General features: G+C 39.0%; 1 protein-coding gene and 1 pseudogene across 4 annotated transcripts in view; both read right to left on the bottom strand.

Annotated features, from left to right (window-relative positions):
* Positions 1 to 22,396, bottom strand: part of HECW2 (HECT, C2 and WW domain containing E3 ubiquitin protein ligase 2) — a 398,266-nt gene that overhangs the window by 18,861 nt on the left and 357,009 nt on the right. For all 4 annotated transcript variants that reach the window (XM_074399331.1, XM_074399332.1, XM_010336479.2 and 1 more), the window contains 6 exons: positions 21,437 to 21,550; positions 9,641 to 9,793; positions 7,346 to 7,444; positions 3,941 to 4,070; positions 2,257 to 2,403; positions 1,505 to 1,619 (listed from right to left, as the gene is read on the bottom strand). In XM_074399331.1, coding sequence (XP_074255432.1) covers positions 1,505 to 1,619; positions 2,257 to 2,403; positions 3,941 to 4,070; positions 7,346 to 7,444; positions 9,641 to 9,793; positions 21,437 to 21,550 — 758 coding nt within the window. The remainder of the gene's footprint in view (positions 1 to 1,504; positions 1,620 to 2,256; positions 2,404 to 3,940; positions 4,071 to 7,345; positions 7,445 to 9,640; positions 9,794 to 21,436; positions 21,551 to 22,396) is intronic.
* Positions 11,362 to 11,480, bottom strand: LOC120364465 (5S ribosomal RNA; annotated as a pseudogene).

Raw genomic sequence — 22,396 nt, 5'->3', positions numbered from 1 at the left:
ATTCAAAACCAGGCTGGCCAACATGGTGAAACTTCATCTCTACTAAAAATACAAAAATTAGCCAGGTATGGTGACGCACGCCTGTGGTCCCAGCTTCTTGGGAGGCTGAGGCAGGAGAATCGCTTGAACCCAGGAGTCAGAGGTTGCAATGAGATGAGATCGCGCCATTGCACTCCAGTCAGTCTGGGCAACAGAGTGAGACAATGAACTAATAATACTCGTGGTAAAAGGTAAGTTATGTAGCATGTCAGAAAATGTGCTCTGAGTAAAAATCGATGAGTTAACAAAGTTATAATAGCCAAAGCCATACATAGATGATACATAGGGCAAATTGGAAAAGTCTTATTTCAGCAGTTGGACTTCAGAAAATCGCAGCAATGGGAACTGCAATCAAATGCAGCCCTTCGGATTAAATGTATGAGCAAGGCCAGCCTGTGGTGCAGGGATGAGCTGGAAGAGGCAAGCACAGGCATAACCAAAAGCAATTTAGCAAATGTTAAGGCATTTTTTTAATCCAAACTTTTAAAACTACTTTTTAAAAAAATATATCTGGTTCAACTTAGAGATATATAAAGAATGGTTCAGCTCTCAATTTATTCTAAGTGATTAATTCAGTGACGTTAAGTTTGTATTTTTAATTCTCCATGTTCAGAACTACTTCCAACCTCTTAAACTTTAAGTTAAAAAATAAAACCCAAATCAGAAAACAACTGGTATTTGTCATGAATTTCTGAAGGCTTTCTAACACAGTGATAAATTTCAGAAAATGTATTCTTTGCTTAAAATTATATAATAAAACATTAACTCTGGGTTACCATCAGATCGCTTGGAAAGTATTGCTTTAATACTCAAATTTCAATGGCTTTGGTCCCAGTTACTAATTGATAATTTGTACTGATCTGCAGAAATGTCACTTTTAAAGCTTCCCATTTGGTGAAGTGTCAGATAGTAGAGCTTTTAATTAATCTCACTATAGTCTTCTTTTCCTTGAAATTCATGCTTGAATTTAGAACTTCTCCAATAATGCTGTATTTTGGGAACTGTATCTTATTCCACTCAAGTGTTCTGACTATGAATCACAACTGGTAAGTAGTATAGTGAACAGTAGAAAACTGTGCTGATTAGGAAGCTCAAAGGGTGTGCTTTTTTAAGTTTTAGAAACAAAATGAAATAGGTGGAGTTTGACTAGCTGGATGTTAGCTCAATGGTGTTTCACTGACATCATAAAGTAATTAATTAATGTTCTTACGGTCACATTTCCTCCCCAACAATTAAGAGTTATGACATCCTTTGACGGTGTGTAAACAGTCCTTCTCCCATCTGGCAGATGAGGTAACTTGGAAAAGCAGAGAACGTACCTTGCCTAAGGTCACGAGGGAGCCTGCATCAGACCTATGATTAGAGCTCAAGTGCTTTTGCCTGTCCTATATTCAGTTGGCAAGCTGAACCATGCCCTCCTTTAATTTGAAATTTAAAATCTAGCCATTCATAAATCAAATTTCACCTCCTCTATATTCTGTGTTGTTTCTCCAATCACTTAGGTCTATTTCAGCTGTGCCTGCGATGACCAATTCCAGTTCTCTTGCATCAAAAACAGACACCAGCCTGGCATCCACCACCTGTGGAATAAGAAGAGTACAAGGCATGGCTTAAGAGCCTGGAGAAATATCAGCTGTAATTAAACCTTAGAAAAGAGGACACATGGAGTTTCAGGAATAATATGTGTGTACCTTGTGTTGGCACTTGAAAACCTGTAATGCTACAAATATAAGGTATTCTTTAGTATAAGGTTGATGAGATTTGCCTTGACAGAATTTTTGTTATACAATTGACTGCTGATTCATCTAGGTCCCGTCTACCTTTAGGAAAACATCTAGTGTTTTTATAGAAAAAGTCACGTGAAATACATGCCAACTCATTCTGACCCTCAGATATAATTATTTCACATAGCAAGCATGAGATTTGATTACCCTTATCTAAGGAAAAGATGAATGGCTTAAATGTTCCTAGTGGTCATTAAATCAACAAATGCTACTTGAATTCAGTTCATAACATGTATTTCAGTGATTTCTTATAACAGTGAGTTAAACTTTTTTTGGTGCTCTTGAAACATATGGGAAAAATACTGAACTTTTCTCATAGAAAGAGCAACAGTAAATACAGCAGAAACAGCCTATACTTGTGAAGTGTAATAAGATGGATTGTAGCCTCATTGATATCAGACTGCAAACTCCTGCTACTGCTGATTTTCTTTACCTCATAGAAGCCACGCACTAAGCTCTCTGTTTGTTGTACAACACCCCTTTCAATCCTCCACTTCACCATCCTCTCGATGTACTCCTTCTTGTTCTTCTCTGTAACTGGGATATTGGCACCCCCTGGCTTTAATTCTCGTTCCGTTATCTGAGATTAAAAAATAAAAAGAATGACCATAGAGCAACACTCTTGATGCTGTAAAAACATTACAAGCAGTGAGCTGAACATTCAGTTCATAACATTTATTTCAATGATCTCTTATAAAAATGAATTATGCTTTTTTTTGGTGTTCTTGAAACATATGGGGAAAATTACTGAACTTTTCACATAGAAAGAGCAACAGTAAATACAGCAGAAACAGTCTACACTTGTAAAGTACAGTGAGCTGAAATCAGCCAGCTACCTGTCCCAGCCCTGCCCTAGGTGCATCCCACAAGCTGGCGGTGAAGCCCCAGGCACTCATGGAACACATGCACTTAGGAAAAACTAGGCATTGAGCTGATGCTTGAAAGCTTTTGTGATTAAAAAAAATACATATTGCTGGTACTATAGGATAAGTTTTAAAACGCAGATGAATTGGCTCCAGATACTACTAGCCTGCTACTATTTGAATGTTTGGCAAAACCCATTTTCACAAATTTCGCACAATTGACTATATCTAAAGATCTACTTTAAGGAAGCAGAATTACAGTCAAGTGAATGCTAAATTGCTTTTTCAAAACACATGGAATTCAAAAAAGCAGCTAAATATTAATGCCTAAATAAGAATATTTCTTATAAACTAGTATATAATTTCTGGAAGAAATATCTTCCCTACTCTTCCACCAATTTTGAAAAAAAAATCAATACATTCTGTTTTCAAATTTTCCCAGAAACATTATTTTTGTTCCCTTAGCTTCAAAAAAATCAATTTTGGCTCTTTTTTCTTTCCTTTTCTCCTTCCTTCCTTCCTTCCTTTCTCCCTCCCTCCCTTCCTCCCATCCTTCTTTCCCTCCTTCCCTTTCTTTCTCTTTCCTTCTCTCTTTCTTTCTTCTTCTTTTTTTTTTTTTTTTGAGTCAGGGTCTCACTCGTCTCCCCCAGGCTAGAGTACAGTGGCATGATCTAGGCTCACTGCAGCCTCAACCTCCCCAGCTAGGTGACCCTCCCACCTTGGCCTCCTGAGTAGCTGGGACTACAGGTGTATGCCACCATACCTGGCTAACTTTTGTATTTTTTGTTGAAACAGGGTTTCACCATGTTGCCTAGCCTGGTCTTGAACTTCTAGGTCAAGTCACTCTCCCACCTTAGCTTCCCAAAGTGCTGGGATTACAGGTGTGAGCCACCATGCCCAGCCTCAATTCTATAAATGCCAATTAAAAAATTCAATAGTGTGAACATTAAAAAACTGTATTCTATATAAGGTACATTCTCATATTTGGGGGGATATTTTAGTTGGAAATAAAAAGAAGATTGCTTACAACATAAACGGTTATCATCATCTGTAATTTACAGCATCTTAATCTGCAGTTGGCACTAACTGTAACCTTTGTAACTGCAATTATTATAACTGTGTGTGATCTTGAGTTTAAATCACCCAACAAACCACAAATAAATAAGCATCTGATCTTAGCCATGGAATTAATTCTTCACTCATCAATACACTTCAGTTACCACACTTAGGCACCAGGTGTGCAGATACACAGACCTGCCCAAATACTTCTTCGTTCACAGTGAACGTGAGGTCCAGGATGTCATGGATATCATTGTCTTTCATCCACTGCAGGCTCTGATGGAACTCTTCATCAAGGTATTCTAGATCACTCAGGTCACACAAACTAGATGACAAAAGGACAGAAACAAATATGTAGGCATGGCTGTTAGCAAAAACCCAGAGTCATAAGGAAAGAAATTTAGAATTAAAGAAAAAAACAAGAGCCACTAACTGGGCAGTGGCTTCTAGAATGTTCTTAGTCCGAGTCCAGTAATTAAACCAGTGAAATAATTCAGAAATTGGTTATAAAATTAGAAAGTCCTAAATATATAATATGCCACAAGAATCATGGAGCCTGCCTCTTTCTTTACAGAGGCAGAACTGGAGGTGTAAAGAATGAGTGCCATCTGCAGTCATCCATCATCAATGCCAGATCAGGAACTGGCACTCGGGTGGACAACTTGGATCCAGTACTCTTTCTGTATAATATTATATATTATACACCTTAAAATACTGTTATCCTAATTTGAAATTATTTATATATTTATATAGTATATTTTAACTTTGTTTTTTTTTTTTTGTTTAAAGACTAGATTCTGTGATTCATGTTCACATACATCCCCTTTTTCTGAATCTGTCTTAAATGAGAGTGGCTTTCTATATTTCTCCCCTGGCTTTTTTAATTGCAGAAAGAGGATCTACATGAGGTGTAGTTACTGTTCCATGGCCCTGTTATACAGTGGCAGTCACTGATTTGCTATAGCTGTTTTGAAATTACATTCCCCTTAGAGGCCAATTTCAAGGTCATTTTGTTCAGTTCGATTTGAACATTCATTAGGCATCAAGTATGTACCAGACACCTGAATAGCTATTTGATGCATAGTCACTACCTCAGGAGCTAATGGCTCAGCTGGGGAGCCAGGTACACAAATAATATAAAGTGTAAGTGATAACATAAGATTGGTAACACTTAAAATTCACGTACTTTTAAAATGTATGTCATACTTCAATTTAACAAAAGATAAGGTAGGTACAGAGAGCTGTCAGAGCAAAGATGAGGGGCATTCTCTTTGAGAGATTCAGGAAACGCTTTTTGCAGAAGATGATGCTTACATTACATCTTTCAGGATGTTTAACAGCAAAAGAAGTGAAAAGGAATAAGTGAAGGAGAACGGGAAAGAGAAAAGAGAAGGAGAGAATAAGATGAACAAAATACAAAGTCATAGAAGTGTACAGAAAACTCCAAGATTATGAGCAGTTCGAGAGAGTTAACCTCAAGACAGAGAATGAGGCCAGAAAGGGAGCAGGCCTAAATGTCACCCTAAGGAGATTGGTGATTCAGAACTACCAAAAGATTTAAAGACAGGCATGACATGATCAGGCGTGAAATGCAAAATATAAACCATTCCTCTGGAAGTCCCAGTGTAAAGGATTCTTTAAAATGGGGTGGGATGAGGGGTGGTTATCATTAGAGGGTAGAGACCAACTAATAGAGCACTACAGCAACGTGGCAAAAATAAGATAAGGGCCCTAACTAGGGCTGGGTTATTAAGGTTGGAGAGAAAAAAATGAATTTGAAAATCATTTAGGAGGCAAACATGTAGAAATCAGGAAATGGTTTTACTGGGGGAGTATAAAGAAGGATATCTAAAATAGGGGTGACAAATGTCAAAACCAACTGTAATTAATTGCCAGGCTTAAGTACTGTAAGTTAAAATGGTTTTGGAGCCACAATGAGTTCAGTGGGAAAAAGTACAAGTGATTTGTGAACTCTACCCTGGGAACGATGGGGTGGAGTAGAGATGGGGAAGAGTAGAACGTGTAATGTATATTTGTCATCACTTTTTAAGGGCAACTCCCAATTTCTGATCAGAGTGACCTGAGAACAGTGGTACTATTAACTGTAACTGGGCACACGGGAGAAGGTATACATTTAGGTAGTGAAACTTGATGAGCTTAGTCTCAACCATGATTCTAAGGTCCTTGTAAGACATCTGAGTGGAGGTATTTGATGGACTGTTGACCAAGTGAAGCTACACCTTAAGGGAGATCAAGACTGAGAGTACAGATTTGGGAGTCAGAGGAGATAAGACAGGCGAAGAAATTCCCCCATGAGAGCACACTGTGTGAGAAAAGCAGGGACCTGATGATAGAAGCTTTAGGTACACCAAGGCTTAAGGGCAAATCAGAAGAGGGGCTCACAAAAGAGACAGAAAAGTTAAAAAAGGAACCCGCAAAGTAAAGTGTCATAGATGCCAGCTCTGGAGGAAAGATTCAAGAATAAATAAAGAAGCAGCAGCATGATCCAATAAGATACGGACTAACAAGTATTCTCTAAATGCCTCCACAGGTGGGAAAGAAACCAGGTTGAAGTGTGTTGAGGGTGTGAATTTGAGGTAAGTGTAGACAGCTAGTATAGAATACTCTTTCAGGAAGCTTAAATAAGAAGATAAGAGATAAGGCAATGAAATGGGAAGATGCAAAGTGGGCCACAAAGAACCAAAGAGACAGAAAATGGCCACAGCTGCGAAGACAGGGAGGAATGCAAAAGTCTTCCTACTGACCCTCCCAAGGACCCACAAGAAGCATTTTGTTTGCTTTCACTTAAAGTCTGGGCTTCCGTTTTACTGTAAGCAGGTGCATGGCCTCAGTTAGGGAATGGGCTGGACAGAGTCAAGTGATAATTCATTGCTTTCTCATTGCAAATTTGAGATACTACCCCACAGACAGTTGCCTTCTGTTCAGCCTTGTAAATGGCTGCTGATTATAGGACAGAAACTATTAGCCCTACATTTTACAATAATTGCAATCTTTCATTAACAGTGAAGAAAAAGTTCTGTGAATGCTGAATTTTCATCTTCTATAATAAATTACTAAGGGCATAAAGAAAGTTTAAAAAAAAACATGGCACTGTCCACCCCTGACAAAAAAGAAAAAATAAAACCAAAACAAAGGGGAATGAAGATTTGAATGAGGAGTAAACATTTGAAAATTTGCATCAAGCCAAACATGAAATGCATCTCATAAAGGAGAGGGGGCTTTTGAGTCACTAAGACTAACCCATAACTGTTCTATGAATTATCTGCATTAATACCACAGGAATTCCAGGACTGTGTTGGAAGTACAATTGTTTTCAAGAAACACGTGTTGCAACAAATGAGAATAAATTTTTTAGGGTAGAGCAAAACTAAAACTCTGGGGGCTAAATAGGTCACAGGCAGGAAAAACACAGGAATCAGAGCTGAAATTATTAGTTTCAGAAATCTAAACCACTATTAGCTTTAATAACAACATATTTGAGATTGTGAACAGATAAACAATGACTTGACAGAATTTTTTCAATAGAGTAAATGCTGCATTTTTACATGCTAATTACACGAGCAATAAAAATATTCTTACATTCTGAGAAGAGCCTTATAAAAGGGCCGTGTGAAGAAGGCATCCAACAAATACTGGTGTATTAGTGCAAGACCAAGGATCCTACCACTGAACCGGAACCTGTGAAGGAAATGCATGAGATGGTTTACATGTCACGGAGCAGTTTCTAGGTGGTTCCTTCTGCTTTCTGGAATGCCTTCCAGCTCTAACCATCTAAATTTTTCCAATATTAATTGCCTACTAGGTGGTGAGAGTTCGTATGCACCATGGGCGGTGTTTTCATCAGGCCAGTGATATAGTTTGTGTAGTTGTCCCTGCCTGAATGTCATGCTGAGCTGCAATCCCCAATGCTGGAGGTGGGGCCCGGTGGGAGGTGCTTGGATCATGGAAGCTGATACTTTATGGCTTGGTGCTATCTTCGTCATAGTGAGTTCTCATGAAATCTGGTCATATAAAAGTGTGTGGCACATCCTCTCAACTCTCCTCTCTCCATCTCTCTCCTGCTTTTGTCATGTGATGTGCCTTCTTCCCCTTCCCCTTTCACCATGATTTAAAAAGCTCTCTGAGACCTTCCCCAAAGCCCAGTGATTTGGGTGCTATGCTTCCCATACAGCCTGCAGAATCATGATCCAATTAAACATCTTTTCTTTATAAATTACCAGTCTCAGGTATTTCTTTATAGCAATGCAAGCATAGGCTAATATAGCCAGTAATTCATAACTACTTGCTGAAGAATTGGTTTCACTCATATTTCGAGAACCTGCTCCCCCTTCACTCCATGTCAACAATGTAGCACCCTATATTCATAAATCCCTTGTGAGCATTTCAGAGAAATTTCCCCAAACGACTTCTAAGAGATGTTGACAGATGAGACCTCTGGAGGTGGGGAAAATGCTATCCCCTCCTTGTGTGTGTGCATGAATATTAGCAGGATTTCTCTAATACAAACTCAGTAGTTCTCTTCTGAGGAAAAGCCCTGTCTCAGATCAAGAAAGTTACTATCCCTCTTCTCTCTCAAGTCCCATTCCTGATATTTTCACCATTCAAGAATTATGCACATGGACATTTGGGGGAGTTTCCTTCTGGGACATTCTGTTCTCTAAAATTTCAAGGCTCGATTCTATTCTGAATCACTTTGGAAACTTTATTAAATATATTTGTTATGACTGGATTTGCTGCCTGAGATGTAAACTTACTTTCTCTTTCAAAAGGATTCAAGTTTCTAGGTTTTTGAAAGTCTGATGCCTCCCAAAAGTATAAATCCATACTGAGATTTGTACTGTAAGTTTGTAATTTTAGTATTAGGCAGCTGTTTTAAGAACAAAGTCCAGCAGTGTGGTTTTGCTTTATTTCCATTTATTTAGCACAACTATAATAGTCACAGTTAGAAGGACTCCAAATTGCAGCTAAACAGAAGCTAATTTGAAGAGTAACTCCTAAAAGTTAACTCTCTCCACCCACCAATATTAATCTCATGATTCAAATAAGCTTTTTCCATGAATCTTGCTCATATTCTTCCCTTTGTTGCGATCAAGGAAAATGAAAGGAATAAGCAAACAGGGGTTATACAAATATTTAAAGTCTATAAACGTAGGGATTTAAAAAAGATATAAGAACATTTGGAAAGAGTGTAATTTGGGATTTTCAGCGTAAATAATCTTCAGATGGGAACCCTAAATCAGTTTCCTTGATTTTGTGTGAGAAATTAGGAAAGAGGCAAAAACTGGTTACAAACTTCAAGTGGCTAATACGGTGAGTGGCCACTGCTTGTGATTCCCCACTCCTGCCTTTCTACTATCAATATCCCAGGTCACCCCACCAGCCCCACTGCCCACTAGAGTACCACTGCCCCAGCCAGAGTTCCAGCTGCCCCATCTCTTCCTCCCACGGCAGCCATTTCCCCAAGGGCTACTCCAGAAGCTGTCTGATCTCTGGGTCAGGCCCTACCCCTCCTCACCCCCACTCCAGCTTAGAGCTCACAGGCACCCAAAGGTGCAGAGAGGAATATAGGGATCTCACCAGAAACTCATCATCTCTTTCTTGCAGTGGGAAATACCTTTTGAATTCTACCCAACTTACCTAAATTGATCTATGGAACAGATCAATTTCCAGCTATCAACAGATCTAGTCCTAGCTTGGAGGCTGCCTGTGTATTTAAATTTGACAATGAAACCAAGAGTCAAATGAGGTATTTAACTGAAAATATGCTTTTACCCAAGGGAAAAAATGTTTTAATGTTTACACGTAGGTTCTATAAAAAAAACTAATATCATAGAAAATCACCTGAAGAAAAGTGTTGGGGGAAAAAATACTTACCATTCATGGTGATTGTCTACAAAAGCAGACATAGGACTTATTTGGACTGTGTATGTGTCATTGGCTGAATATTCAAATAAGCCATAATATGGGTTAAAGAGTTCTCTGGATACCAGGAAGAAAAACTCTCTGGAAGGTCCACTGTAATCCAGCCTGTAACAAAAACCCACAAAAAGAATGATCTGTTACTTTTTTTTCAAGATATTGAGCACTTTTTCTCCAGAGCTCTAGTTTCCACAGAATGCTCATCACAAGTCTAATTGTCCACATACCAGAACTGTCCAAAACAAACTGAATGATCATAGTTTCTGATCTCATTGTTGTCTTGACCCAGATTAGTAAAATGGACATTTATGTGGAGCATATCTAAAATTAAGCCACACATCATACAACAGGCATACAATAGGCAATACTCTAATACATGCAATATGCAATATGCTAATTCTTCGATTATGTAAATATGTATAAAGAGGTAAATCTTTCAAATGTCAGGAGCGATCTTATACAAAAAGGGAGCACAATGAGAAAGCTTTATTTAAAAGGGTAAAACCAGAAGGCATCAGTGACATATGCTCACAGGACATGGAGTCCTCATGGCTGTCTGAAACCTTTTTAAATGGGACAAGGAAGATACTTCTGTGAATTCGAGATAAGACACTACAGACACAAGTCCCCCTAGGGAGATCAGAAACAAAAAATTGAGTGATACGGTACAAATGAAAACTTTAAATTAAAAAACACAAAGAAAATTACAGAGAGAAACATAAGGGTGCCTAAAGCTTCCTGAGGAAGGCATTTGGAGAAAGAGGCTGAAACTCTAACACCTTAGCTACAGTATAAATTCTACTTGACTCACAAAGATGTCTGGGTTAAGTTGAAGTATAAGAAAACACTGTGTTAGGTTTGAGGAATGACAAGTGGCCAAGAATGCTGAGAGCAAAAAATGCAAAGTAAGGAGGAGTTTGCAGTAAAGCAATGTGATATGCCAAATTTAAAATAAAAACTATAAAGTACTTCCACCGTATGATAAAAAGTATACACGTGGGCTCAAGGATAGGGAAGGGAATGCTCAAAAGGAATGAAGGCAATTGAGAAGTTGGGGTGGAGGAGGGATTATGAAAGACTCTTCTTCTCTTCCTTCTTCCTTTTTTCTCCCACTATCTTATTTTTGAATTTTTTTCTGTGGACATCATTGCATTAAAAAAAAATCTGAGTCTTGTCCAGTGTTAGGATTGTGTGATGGGAGAAAAAAATGGATCCTAGACAGGGCGTGTGGCTCATGCCTGTAATCCCAACACTTTGGGAAGCCAAGGAGGGAAGATCCATTGAGTCCAGGAGTTTGAGACAAGCCTGGGCAACAGAGCAACACAGTAAGACCCCGTCTCTACAAAAAATAAGAAAAAATTAGCCAGGTGCGGTGGCATGTGCTAGTAGTCCCAGCTACTTGGGAGGCTGAGGCAGGAGCATCTCTTGAGCCCAAGAGTTTGAGGCTGCATGAGCTATGATCATGCCACTGCACTCCAGCCCGGGTGATGGGGCAAGAACAGCAGCAACGAAAGAGCCTATAGGCAGATGATAAATATAAATGGTTTACACAGCACAGACTTCACCTATTCATACTACTTTCCCAATTTTTGTCATATCTGAATATATATGTACCATTATTAATTTAATGTTTTTCATTAAATCAATTTTAAATCTATTTGCTTTTTTTTTTTTTAAGCCTACAGCACCCAGTATTTTCAGACAGTCTCCCATCCAAGTACTAACCAGGCCCAACCCTGCTTAGCTTCTGAGATCAGACGAGATCGGGCATGTTCAGCGTGGTATGGCTGCAGACTAAATCTATTTGCTCTTTAAATAGAACTTTGTCTTACAGACTCTTTATGAAGTTTTGAGATGTTTGCCCTCTTGCTTCCAATATGCCTTAACATGAATACATTACTATTAAAATTAAAAAGTCAGTCTTTGTAGTAGTTAAAATCATTTAACACATCACCAGTGGTATTAAAATCCTCACACCCATACTGTGCTGACAGGAAACGTATGTGTAAAGAAAAATGCGCACAGCAGACTCACAGGGCCAAAGAGGCTGTAGGTGACATGGTGGGTCTGCTCTCTGGGGCAGCTGAATATAACATGCTAACAGGTGGCTCCCAGCATCAGTGGGACTACCCTCAGGTTAATCTGAGGACTCCCGAAGCAGCACTCTGGCTGCCTCCCCAGTGCAGGCGCGCACAGACTACCTGTCCCTCCTCATGCTGTGACGAAGGCAGACTCTGTGGCTTCCTCCCGCTGACCTACTTCTGGCCTGTGACTCCACTGGAATACTTCTTCCACTTGAACGTTCTTCACATACTCAGAGGCTTGCTTTCAACAAATGACTGTGTGCTGATTATACATGGGGTACTGATCTAGATCCTAAAGATGTAAAATGTTTTGAAAAGTCATTTTCCATAGGAGCTCTAGGTTTAGCAGTTTCTGTCTCCTGGCCCCTGCCTCCTTCTCTCCCTTTCCCACTCCTGAGTATGGCCACTTCCTTCAACCTTCTCTCAGGGCAGGAGTAAGAATTCTCTCTCTACCCTGGTGGCAGTAAAGACTTGATGGCAGCTGGGCATGGTGGCTCACGCCTGTAATCCCAGCACTTTAGGAGGCCAAGGTGGGCGGATCATGAGGTCAGGAGTTTAAGACCAGACTGAACAACATAGTGAAACCCTGTCTCTACTGAAAATACAAAAATTAGCTGGGCATGGTGGTGCATGCCTATGAGGCTGAGGCAGGAGAATTGCTTGAACTGGGGAGGTGGAGGTTGCGGTGAGCCAAGATCACACCACTGCACTCCAGCCTGGGTGACACAGAGAGACTCCATCTCAAAAAAAAAAAAAAAAAAAAAAAAAAAATAAGACTTGATGGCAACACTCCATGTGAGATCTTCTCAGCAAAGAGCTTAGAAAGTCCTGGACACTTTTCTCCATGATGAGGGTTAAACTTACCCTGCCTTTGGGGCAACCACTTTCCTTTGTTGACTCGTAAAGAGCTAGTCATCAGCTAAAGCCCCAAACCTTTCATCTATGCACTTTAACCCAGGACACCCCCAATGTGTCTGCATGTAACCGTATCTTTTAAAAGCCTTAGAACTAGACTGTACTTTTCCCTACTAAAATTTCATTTTTTGATACTTAGTCCCCTGTGTCTTTCCAGAAACAGAGCATGCCAGTGATCAAAGTCATATTAGAAGTCATGTTGTCCAATCCCCATTTTATAGAGAAACTGAAAGAGATCACTGACATGTATCACAGGAAAGCTGCAATGGAAGAACCAGTAGATCTTGAGGTCTTAAGGCAGGTGCCCTGACCCCAAGTTTAATACTTGTTGCTTCTTAGCCTACCCTTCAGTCAATTTTAAATGTTCATCAAGACTTAAAAAATACTGCTAATAGAGTCGGGGCGGGCAAACTATGCCCTGTAGGTCCGATCTGCCCCACCCTCTGATTTGTAAAGAAAGTTTTATTGGAACACAGCTGTGCTCACTTATGTATTGATGATGTCTGCTTTCCTGCTAAAAGTGCCACCTGAGTAGGTGCCACAGAGAGTATGAACAGTGAATCCTCAAGTATTTACTACCTAGCCCTTTACAGAAAAAATCCTGCTAACTTCTGTTACAAAAGAAAGAAAGTAGAAGGAAAGTACTACTTGTTAAAATATCTAGATTATCGATCCTCTTCTTTAGTGAAGATCTCTTCAAGGAAATGTAAAATGGCCACAATATTCTAGGAGGTACGCAACCTCAAGGAGCAGACTACGAAGTGTGAGGCACAGAGTGAGTGCCCGTCTGTCATGGTCACTGCTCTGTGGCGCTTTCAGACACAATCAAGCATACGATGGATAAGGTCACAAACAGCTGAAGCATGAGGCAAATACTTCAGGAGTCAGTTTTCTTACAGACAACTGGTAAAAGTAAAATGGGATTTTGCCCTCTTAAAATTAAACTGTGGCATTCAGTTAGAAGTGTCAGGGTTTCTTTAAGCTTTAACTCTGAGTATTTTAATAATACCGCACTTACGGAGTGCATTACAATGACCTGTGTATGTGCCTGTTTCCCTTATGCATACATATAGTCTATAACTATACTGGGGGGAGGGATCATGTTTTGCTTATTTTTACATCCCAACTACCTAGCCCGATACAGAGTGGGGGTTCAATATATACTGTTGAATCAATGAGTGGAGCTCTCTGATGCTTCCTAAAGAAAATTGGCCAGGCGCAATGGCTCACGCCTGTAATCCCAGCACTTTGGGAGGCCAAGGCAGTCAGATCACGAGGTCAGGAGTTTGAGACCAGCCTGGTCAATATGGTGAAACCCCGTCTCTACTACAAATACAAAAATTAGCCAGGTGTGGTAGCATGTGCCTGTAGTCCCAGCTACTCAGGAGGCTGAGGCAGAAGAATTGCTTGAACCCAGGAGGCAGAGGTTGCAGTGAGCTGAGACTGAGATCGTGCCACTGCACTCCAGCCTGGGCGACAGTTAGAAATTCGTCTCCAAAAAAAAAAAAAAAAAAAAAAAATCAACATCGTTATTTGGTATTTAGCAGATTTGCACATTTGCCTTGGAGTGGTATATTGATTCAATGACATGAACAGCTTATACCAATCCCTAAAAGACTGCTCAATTTGAAAACATTGTCAGAAATCATCAAGTAAATTAAGCTTAGAAAGTTTAATATGTAATATCCTCTCATGTGGTATAATTTGCTTAAACAACAAAGACAGACCTCACTGATCAGTTCCTTTTTTATGATAATAGCTGAATCTGGATGAAGATGAGATTAATGTTCCCTGAGGAGTTAAACTAAAAAGGAAAAGTCTTGTTTACCCAAATGAAAACAGAGCTAATAGTTAGTTCCTCTAGGAGAAAATGTATCCTCTACTGGTCAAGTTTTTATCTGCTGACTTTTAACTCTAGAAGCACTGATGGAGTCACCTCTAAAGCCAAGATAGTTTTTAAACTTTGATTTGATTATAATCCAAAGCTTAGAACTGCCTATCTGAGAACAGGTTGTAGATTACAATTTACACATAAGTCTAGCTAATTCAGTAAAACATGTCACAGCAGGGTACATCATGCCTTTGCTTCCTGTAATGTCTTAGCAACCTCTTTCATATAAATAGTTAATATGACTCATATCACAGGGATTGTCTGTTACATTCCTGTTTTGCCAGTTAGGTTGGTTCCACAGCTAAAGGCTTGGCACGGAAATATAAAAACTCTCGACAACGGGTGTGTAACCCCACAACAGCTGCATCTGAGGGCATTTCCGAATACAGACAGCTGTCTCCAGGGTGGCCATGTAAGTGTGGAGCCCCAAGTGCTGACAGAGCATTTTAAACATCATCACATTGCTGGGTTGGCACTCCATCCAAGTTGTCAGTGGCACCCAATATTTGTTAAAATAATAAATTCTATTATCTCATTCTTTATTTTCAACAAAGAATTACTGAAAACTCAGTATTCCAATGAAAACAGACTGAAATAAGAGAAGATAATGGCCTTAGGAAGTCACACCATCATTTCCTACATGTTGGTTCAGGCATATATGGCCTACACACCTTCTGATTCACCCTCAGATATTTATAGCAGCAAGGCGTGTGTTCTTAAGCCAATTAAGAAAGTCTGGTAGGTGAGTAAGGAATTTTGATATGACAAACAAAGTCTTACCTGGTGCTACCAAGCCAAAGCCTAGATACAGAAGCACCCTTCTTTAGAAAGGTTTGGGTAATTTAGGTTATCCTGCAAATGTCTCTTTTTGGAAGAAAAAAAAAGGAACACCATAAAGTTTACCTTGAAGCTTCACAGATTTCTGAGAAATTAATGATCAAGCTCAGAGCTTCAAACAGCTTCTAGTGAGGATCTGACCAATCATATGTCAGAACTGGCTGGTTACTTTATAAGCAGGGACTGAAGAAAACTCTTTCAGATCTCATCCTCCCTATTTGCTTTCATTTACCTCTCCCGAGGGGATTATAGAAAGCTCAAAAGAAGGATATCACAGGAAGTTCTTAAACTCTCAAACTAAAACTGCTTGTACACATCTCCTCCCTAGTCAAAGTGTGGCTCTGCAAGACAATATCAATGTCATATTGATGGCAACTCACACATAATAAACTCATTCTTTCTTAAAGAAAGGTGCCTTTTACAGGGCTGGCCATGGAGAAAAACAGGTGGGGCAATGACAGTGCAAACCTCCGCTCTTTATCCAGGCCACTATTTCTTTAATGTTTTAGGTACTAAGAAGTTAGTGGACTCATGCCTTATCAGAACACAACAGTCTAATCCAGTTGTGTGTGTGTGTGTTTTTTTTTTTTTTTTTTTTTTAAAGAGACACAGTTTTGCTCTGTCACCCAGGCTGGAGTACAAAGGCACAATCATAGCTCACTGTAACCTCTAGGTCCTGGACTCTAAATGATCCTCCCACCACAGCCTCCCAAGTATCTAGGATTATAGGCACAAGCCATCATAGCTGGCTATTTTTTTCTTTTTATAGAAATGGGGTCTCACTATGTTGCCCAATCTAGTCTGGAACTCCCTGCCTCAAGCAATCCTTTTACCTTGGCCTTCTAAAGTGCTGGGATTATAGGTATGAGCCACTGTGCCTAGCATCTAGCTAACTTTTGAAATCACATAACTTTTAGTTGCTAGTGTATTAGGACTTTTAATTCAAAAGAAAATAATACACTGGAGAATGTGCAGTATCATAATATGGGGGAAAATATGTAGAATAATTCACTAGATGATATACATATTTCACTGACCTCATGCCTAGAGAAGCAACTTCTAAATAGACTGAAGCCCAGCAGAAACAGGCAACCCCTGCATGCAATTTCACACCACATTCAATCAAGATGACTCAGTTTTCAGCCACTCCGCCACTGCTGATCTCCCTTCCCCACAACTTTGTAAAGGCAGATAACCAGATTAAGTTGTGTGGAAATTTTCATGACAAAAACAAAATCTCGAGGTCTAACCAAATTAAATCACTAGTTACAAGATAGTGCTTAGAAACTACCTACTTTTTGTAAAAAGCCAAAGCATCATACAAAATGTGGTTTTAGTGAAGATGTTATAGTTTCTTATCAACTAATGTATTTGTATTTATAGACTCTAGGATTATTTTTGTATTTTTAAATTGAATACATACCTCTCTTTGTATTCTGGGGCTAATTCTGCCTTGCATGGAATTTGCAGCCATCCTGTAAATTTTTGACCATCCATAAATGTTCCTATCATTTCTCTTGACTCAACTATTCTATTTAAGGAACTATCTATATATCATGTTTCAGAATTATGCAAATAAACAAAGCAGAGCTGAAATCTCTCTGCCCATTCACACCTACTTTGGAGAGCAAGTAGATGCATTATTCTTTAAAATAAATTCCCTTTTTTTTAATGCCTTAGCTAATCTACTGTAAATAAAGACCTTGATGGTGACAGGTAAAATATAATCATTGAAATGGTATCAGTATGAATTATAAAGTATTATTCCTTCATAGATAATACAGTTGACATAAGAAACACAAAATAATACTTATATATGCCAATGCCACTACTAATTTGGACTTCCCACATAATTAACCCCACATATATACTTATTACACTAATGAACTCAAGTGCAGACATAGATATATACATACCAAAATTTACCCTGGGGGGCAGTCATTTATCAGGTAACAAGGAAATAAGTTGAAACATTTCCTGAATCTCCCCAAATCCTGACTGTATATTTTCTTTTAAGAAACTTTTTGTTTTAGAATAGGTTTTGATTTACAGAAATATTGCAAAGATAAAACAGAGTTCTCATATACATCACACACAGATTATTAACGTCTTACATTAGCACAGTACATTTGTTATCATTCATAAACCAATCTTCATATACTGTTATTAGCTAAAATTCATACTTTATCCACATTTCCTTAGTTTTTACTTAATGTCCCTTTTCTGTTCCATGATGCCATCCAGGAAACCACATTACGTTTAATTGTCATGTCTCCTCTTGGCTGTGACACTTTTTCAGGCTTCTCTGGTCTTTCATGACCTTGGCAGTACTAAAGAGTACTGGTAAGTTATCTTGTTTTGTACAATGTCTCTCTGTTAGGATTTTGTCTAATATTTTTCTCATGGTTGGACTAGCGTTATGGATTTGCGGGGAAGACCACAGAGGTAAAGTGCCATTCTCATCATATCATATTGAGGGTGTATATTATCAACATGACTTGTGGCTATTGATGTTGACCTTGATCACTTTACTGCCCTAGTGTTTGTCAGGTTTCTTGACTGTGAAGTTACTTCGTTCCCCTTCTTTCCATATTTGGAAGAAAGTCACTATGCACATTCCACACCTAAGGAACAGAGAGTTATGCTGATTGTATGGAAATATTCTGCAAAAGAGATTTTTTTTCCCCATTTTTAGTGAAACCTTTCACCAACTACAACATAACAGAATTTCCTTCAGTTTAATTGGGCCAAATTACATCATTTGTCTACCCCAGACCTACAGCCATTTATGAAGGGCATATTTTCTATTGTTTGCCTTAAATTAATTCACATCTACCTTTAGAGCAGTGATTCTTTTTTATAATTGTTAATTTTATTTATTTCAATAGATTTTTGGGGAACAGGTGGTGTTTGGTTACATGAGTAAGTTCCTTAGGGGTGATATTCTGAGATTTTGGTGCACCCATCACCTGAGCAGTATACACTGTACCCAGTGTATAGTCTTTTATTCATTGCCACCCCAACTCTTTCCCCCAAGACCCCAAAGTTCAATGTATCATTCTTATGCCTTTGTGTCCTCATAGTTTAGCTCCCACATAAGAGTGAGAATGTAACATATTTGGTTTTCCATTCCTGAGTTACTTCACTTAAAATAATTGTCTCCAATTCCATCCAGGTTGCTGTGAATATCATTATTTAGTTCCTTTTCAGGGCTGAGTAGTATTCCATGACGCAAACACACACATACATACACACACACACACACACACACACACACCATATTTGCTTTATCCATTCTCTGACTGATGGGCATTTGGGCTGGGTCCATAGTTTACAAAAGAGATTTTTCTATTCTTCCCCATTTATTTATGTATTTAACCATGCATTTGTATCAGTATGAATATTGATTGTATACTTTGGTTTATAATCCAACAGTCTTGATTTCTTTATTTTGTTTGCTCAAATTATTTCAGCTTTGTTCATTGGGAACTCTTTCAGTTGGCTCCTGGGTCCTTTCAAAATACCCCCATGACTATGGGATCTTTGAGGACTTCTTTAATCTCTGGCTGACACTACATGATGCTTCAGGCTCCATCTTCTGTATTTCCTACCTAGTGTTAGAATCAGCCATTTCTCTAAAAACCCTGATTATTTTTTATCAAAGAATGGTATTAGAAGCCAAGGTCTGGGTGCCAGATATGTGTGCTCTTAAATGCTCATTACTAGACCTAGACATGAAGAACTTACAAAATGATACATTTTGAGGAGATTAAAACTGGTAAATGGAAAGTAACAGAAAACCCCCAGCTCCATTTTTATAGTTCAATGGAAAACCTGGGTAGCTTTTCCCTTTGGGTATTTATTATAATCCAGAAAAAAGTTAGTGTCTTTCATTTCCACGTGATAGAGCCAATGTGTTTGAGAAGGTGGCAAAGGCTAAAAGAGCTCCTTACTTTTTATGCAGTTTGAGGTTTTTTTTTTTTTTTTGAGGTTTCTATTATTCCAGCACAATTACTGTTTTCGTCTCTCAAAAACAGCATATATATTCTCAGTGTCTTGATAGGAAATTAAAGTCTATATCTAATAATCCACGATACTGACTTGACAAAGTCATGAGTCCAAAAATCCAGCTTCAATAAGCCGTATGTAGAGTGAACAGATTAAAAGATTGTCCCTGATAATTGAGCTCATACCTTAAAACACCCTCTTCCTTGTTTTCCCTCTGATGTCACAGGAAGGAGACAGGTGATGGAGGCAGGACGCATTTGGTCATCAATGTAATGTAATCAAATACAGAGATATCAAGCCCCACTCAGCCTGGACTGCCTCCTAGGACCTCCTCCTGGACCTCCTCCTTCATGTCTGGGTCTAGCAATGAGCATTTAAAAACACATATAGCCTCCTAGAAACCGATGTCATCAGTCCAAGCCATGAGGAGACTGCTTTAGGATAACCAACCATGATAAACATCTGTTCTATTCAAACTTAAATGTCAGTGCTTCCAAAAACTCTTCCCTGTATCTTTGAGATCTCAACAAACTCCGGTCCAACAGTGAAGGGAGGCAGCTGGAGTTCTGTGGGAGGAAAAGTATTCTCATCCAAACCAGACTGATTATGTAAGGAAATACTTGGAATCTCATGCATACCAGTGATTAGGCTAACACCATCTGCCTCCATTTTCAACTGTGCACCTTCATCTTTAAGCCAACTAACACAAGCTAGAAGTCCACCAATGCCCATCAGCAATGAAAGGATTAGGTCTCAGGCAAACTTCTGTACAAATTTTGTCATGTCATAGTGTGATGGCACATAATAATTTACCTTAATGTAGGCACAGCTGGGAGACTATACAACAGTACATGTGACAAGGGCAGAAGTTATCAGTCATTAGCTGGAATGGGTAAAATGTCCAGGTATAGGAAAAAAAATCAGATGGGCTGGAGTGTAGAAGTTTTGCTTAGGTTCCAGAACTAGTCCAAGAGTACTAGACGAAAGACAAAGGGCCTGAGTTGGAATCCTGATTTTGCCATTCCTTAGTTCCATCAGCACAGGCAATTATTTTATACTTTGGAGTCACTGTTTCATCCACTGGGTACTAAATGGCTGAATTTGTTGAATATCACTAATAGGATTCCATAATCTAATATACTTTATTCCCAGGCATGACTGAGAGGCATAGCCTTAAAATAATCCAAATCAACAAGAGCCACAAAGAACACAACCAGATAATTGTATGGGATTAAAAAAGTTCCCTCTAGCGGCTGCTGAGTTATGAAGAAGGTGCAGAGACTTGAACCCAGACCTGAAGTGAGGAAGAAGAAGGCGTCTGGGAGGGATGACAGCTGGCCTCTTCTAAGGAAATGAGTAATAACAGTTATGTCTATTTGGGCGCAGCAGACACTGTGTAGGAGCCTTCACTCCTTCATTTCCTAACCCTTATCTCAATGAACACATTCCTGGAAGTGTCATACAGGTGGGACATGTTTGTTTACGTTAGGTAGTAATGATGGTAGGTGTGCTGCCCTCCCAAGGGAAGAGAAAAACTGGGGGCCAAGAAATAAGAGCCAAGGCCCAACAGTTACTGCTGTGGAGACTTCTGGGTAGAACAGCAAGATTCTAATTCATATTTCTGAAACTGAACTTATTTAATAGAGGAAGCACATTCTACTTAGCCCTGCAGGGCAGAAAATAAGATCATAGATCACAAAGTTCTTGTTTTCTCCCCAGAAAAGCCTTACTTTTTCCCTTTAAGAGAAAGAGAGTTGCAAAGAGAAGAAACTAAACCAGCCTCTGTTCTCAAAAATGATCTAAAGTTACCAGTTTTTACTAAAGAATTTCTATGTCAAGTGATTTAAAAACTAGAGGAGACCTTTAAAAAAAAAAAAAGCCCAAATGTTTAAGTGTATGAGAACAGCACTTCCTGCCAGAAGGATTTCCTGTTTCAGGCAACCACAGCGACGTGGAGAAACATCCGCCTTGTGGCCACAGCCTATGTTCCACAGGCCACTTCTCTGTTCTACTCACCCTTCCTCCCCGACAAAGGTGACATATAGCTTATTTCTCTGCAGGTCTTTTCTGGAATAACCCATAATCTGATTAAAAGCATCTTCTAGTAAGTGATCTCTTCGGATAATTAACCTGTCCATAAAGAGACAATTTAGAAAATTTAGATTATTACTATACTATTATAGATAATTTACTTATCTTTCTAGAACTTGGCACTTGCCATTTAATTTTCATTTGCCACAATTAACTAGGCAAGAAGAATGTTATCTAATATCATTGCTATCTGCAATAAAAAGTACACATTTGTCTTTAACTCTTAACAGCATTAGCAAAAGTTACATGAGAGACTCATTGGTAAACAGAGTACCCTACCCATGACGCATGAAAACAACTGGAGAATCCTGTCTAAATGGTCAAATCAGTTTATCCCCCCTCCCCCCCAAAAAATGATCATAAAACAACACACACACACACACACGCACACGCACACACATATACACACACACACACATGCACACACACATTTTGTTTAGTAAAGCACGAACAACTCTATTAGGCAATGTTTTAAGCCTCAAGGCACTTAGACAAAGAATTCAATTATTAAGTGCCCAGAGAGATGACTGTGAGAAACAAGAGGAAAAAAAAATTCTTAATGTCCTCCAAAGCAAGAGTTTCCAATTGTTAATTCTTAAATTAAGTGAATCTTTACAGTCCCTAAGGGACAGACACGAATGAATGATGTATGTGGCAGGTTAATCTACTTGTGATGATGACAATTAAAGTCATCCTTCCATAGATATCAATTTGCTCTTAATGTAAATGGTAATGGACAGAGAGATGATAGGGCGGCTGAATGCATGACAGTTGGATCATCCTAGACCTTTGTAAGTGTGAGAAAAGCAAAGCTCAGAGAAGTATGGTGTTTGGGCAGGCTGATGATTTTTTAGGGCAATGAGGGTAGAATCTAATGAAGCAAGA

This window comes from Saimiri boliviensis, chromosome 5 (assembly GCF_048565385.1).
Source record: "Saimiri boliviensis isolate mSaiBol1 chromosome 5, mSaiBol1.pri, whole genome shotgun sequence".
NCBI lineage: Eukaryota > Metazoa > Chordata > Mammalia > Primates > Cebidae > Saimiri > Saimiri boliviensis.
The sequence above is the reverse complement of the archived record's forward strand: the minus strand, read 5'-3'. Positions and strand labels throughout refer to the sequence as shown.